We start from the raw sequence: 2,526 nt of genomic DNA on the forward strand, positions 1-2,526 counted from the left end.
AAGAGCCAGGTTTCTTTCTTGAATAAGTGCATCCCTTTCAGCCATAAGAGCCATAATTTGTTTCATAGAAGGCTGATGTTGCATCAACCACTGCAATAGCAATTTCGAGACCAACATTATCAGAATAAAGCACCTTGTGTGAGGAGGAAAAACATGTCCAACTTGGTAATTGTTAGTTCATAAAGACAATTTGTAATGAAGTTATCTATGAACAGGAACGATTTTCATGTACCTGTCCGGGGCTAGATTTATATTGATCTGCTTTGTGCCTTCCATTTTCACGGTGCCCAGCATCATCCATCAGAAACTCAAACTATTGGCCCTAGGTCTCCTCAACCTGTTTGGAACTTGGTTAATCAAACACTAATTTGCTCGGAGTCCTGCATATCAATAAATTAGCTAGTCATATTTTATATAGAGATATAAGTGGAGCATCTTTTTCCTCCATTTTTCTTGTGGCACGGGAAATTGTATAGGAAGACATTCTTCCACAAATAACTCCAACCAAAATACATGCTGCATAAATTGAAATACATACCATGGCTATACATTGGATTGTACAATCAACGAATGTATTAACACTTGATCAAAATTATTCCTACACAATAATGTGATTTGGTAAGTCAACAAGGATTCAGACATGCAAATAATGCCAGCTGAAAAACACTCACATATAAACCCTCAAATGGTATCTGTCATAAAAATTAGGAAGAGAAGCACTAAATTTGAGCAAAACTACAAGCGGTTTGGCAGTGCAGAGGGATGGAGAAAGGTAATTGTTTGGTTTGAAAAATCTTTGTGATCAACACAGAATGCAGGGAAGAAAAGACACTGCAAAAATAAACTAAAAAGAGAAAAACATAAGTAAGGTTCTTTTCAGGTGATACTACCAACTACAGAGTACATGTAGTTGACAGGAAAAAAGGGTTGCAAGTATATCATCCAAGATTTGTGTGTGTTCTACTTTAACTATCAGTCAATGAAAAGTTGACTTAGTCTTTGCAATGTTATAGTTAAGCTTTGCAAGCTACATTCCAAATGAATCAAAGTGACTCCACGCCCAAGACCAAAAATAGTTCTTTAACAATGGGATGGCTACATGAACACTGAAAATTCACGAATGAAAATTAAATAAAGAGTATATGATGATGATGGTGAATTGAAACTTAAATAAAAGGTAGTTAAGATAGATCCCCTTTTTATTGTCTAAATAACCATTTTCTTTACACATTATACTTGAATTATACCTAGTTTAATTACTATTAATCTAGTTCAAGTTCAAGTGATTTAGCATAAATCGGCCCAACAGAAACTACATATATGCAATAATTCAAATAACCATATTCTGTAGCTAATTACATTAAACCAAATTCGTGATTACTTCCCTAAATCTTAGTACCTTACTACCACAACCCACATTCCACTTAACAAGGTCAACGTATCAAATCTAAAAACACAATTTCTGGCATTTCGACAAATTCTACCTGAAACCACGGATCCAGCTGGAAAAAAAAATCGGAAGCAACAAGCAACAAGAGATTCTAAAACCTCGACACTATATAAACTGAAACAAAAAATTAACGCAATTTTAAAATATCACTGCGTGAAGTTGGAAGATGGAAGAACTACAAAAATTGAAGTTGCTGAGAGGACATGTAAACATAGTAATCCGAAAGAAAAAAGCTATAAACAAAGAGAAAATTAAAATTGAAGGCGAGAAACTGCTGATAAGAAAAGAGTTGAATGAAATGAAACTTACGAGAACTTAGATCGGCGAGAAGATCGAGTAGAGAAAGTTGAAGAAGATAAGAGCATAGAGAGTAGAAGATCGAAACCCTAATTTTTGCAGCAGAAAAAAAAAACCGATAATGTGTTGGATATGGGAGATTTTTTTATTTTTTTTTTGCACCAATTTCTGAGTAAAATTGTTTTCTGCGTTGTCTTTGCAAATTTTCTTTGTTTCGTACTTGGTGGATGCTACGGTGAGAATGAAAACTTTTTTCCATGGTTCTGAAAAATGTTAATATTAATATTCATGTAGTTTCTACAAAAATTTATGACATAAATAATTTTTATNNNNTTACTACAAGTCTACAATTAGTACAATACTACTATTTCGTTTTTTTTCTTTTCAAAGTTCTTCGTATTTTTTTTTTTTTAATTTGAAAATTCAAGTCATGCCAACAATAAAAACTAATGTATTGGGCCCAAGCCCTAAATTTCACCATCTAGTCTCTTACCAGCCCACACACCTAACGATTAGTTAATAATGCTTCTCCCAAATGGATAACGAAAACATTAACGTAGCTTACAGCCAACTCAAAAATAGCATTTCATAAGTCAACCGTCTCCATACACATATCGCACTAATATATAAACATATGAGAATGGATCTTCTTCAATAAAAAAAAATAGATAGTGTGTAGTATTTATTCTAATTATTTATTATTATTTTTTTTATTTATTTCTGATCCCACTTATAGAATCAAAAGTGAGAAAATTAAATTCTGTTAAGTGTTAAAAAAA

At 32.7% G+C, this 2,526-nt stretch overlaps 1 protein-coding gene across 1 annotated transcript in view; it reads right to left on the reverse strand.

Annotated features, from left to right (window-relative positions):
* The window catches only part of LOC107645295 (protein BASIC PENTACYSTEINE6), a gene marked incomplete in the record, with an annotated part of 3,367 nt that extends 1,343 nt beyond the window's left edge, over positions 1 to 2,024 (reverse strand). Inside the window, 4 exon segments of the mRNA XM_016349286.2 lie at positions 1 to 90; positions 233 to 380; positions 539 to 598; positions 1,760 to 2,024. Coding sequence (XP_016204772.1) covers positions 1 to 90; positions 233 to 301 — 159 coding nt within the window.

The sequence above is a fragment of the Arachis ipaensis genome, chromosome B06, assembly GCF_000816755.2.
Source record: "Arachis ipaensis cultivar K30076 chromosome B06, Araip1.1, whole genome shotgun sequence".
Lineage (NCBI taxonomy): Eukaryota > Viridiplantae > Streptophyta > Magnoliopsida > Fabales > Fabaceae > Arachis > Arachis ipaensis.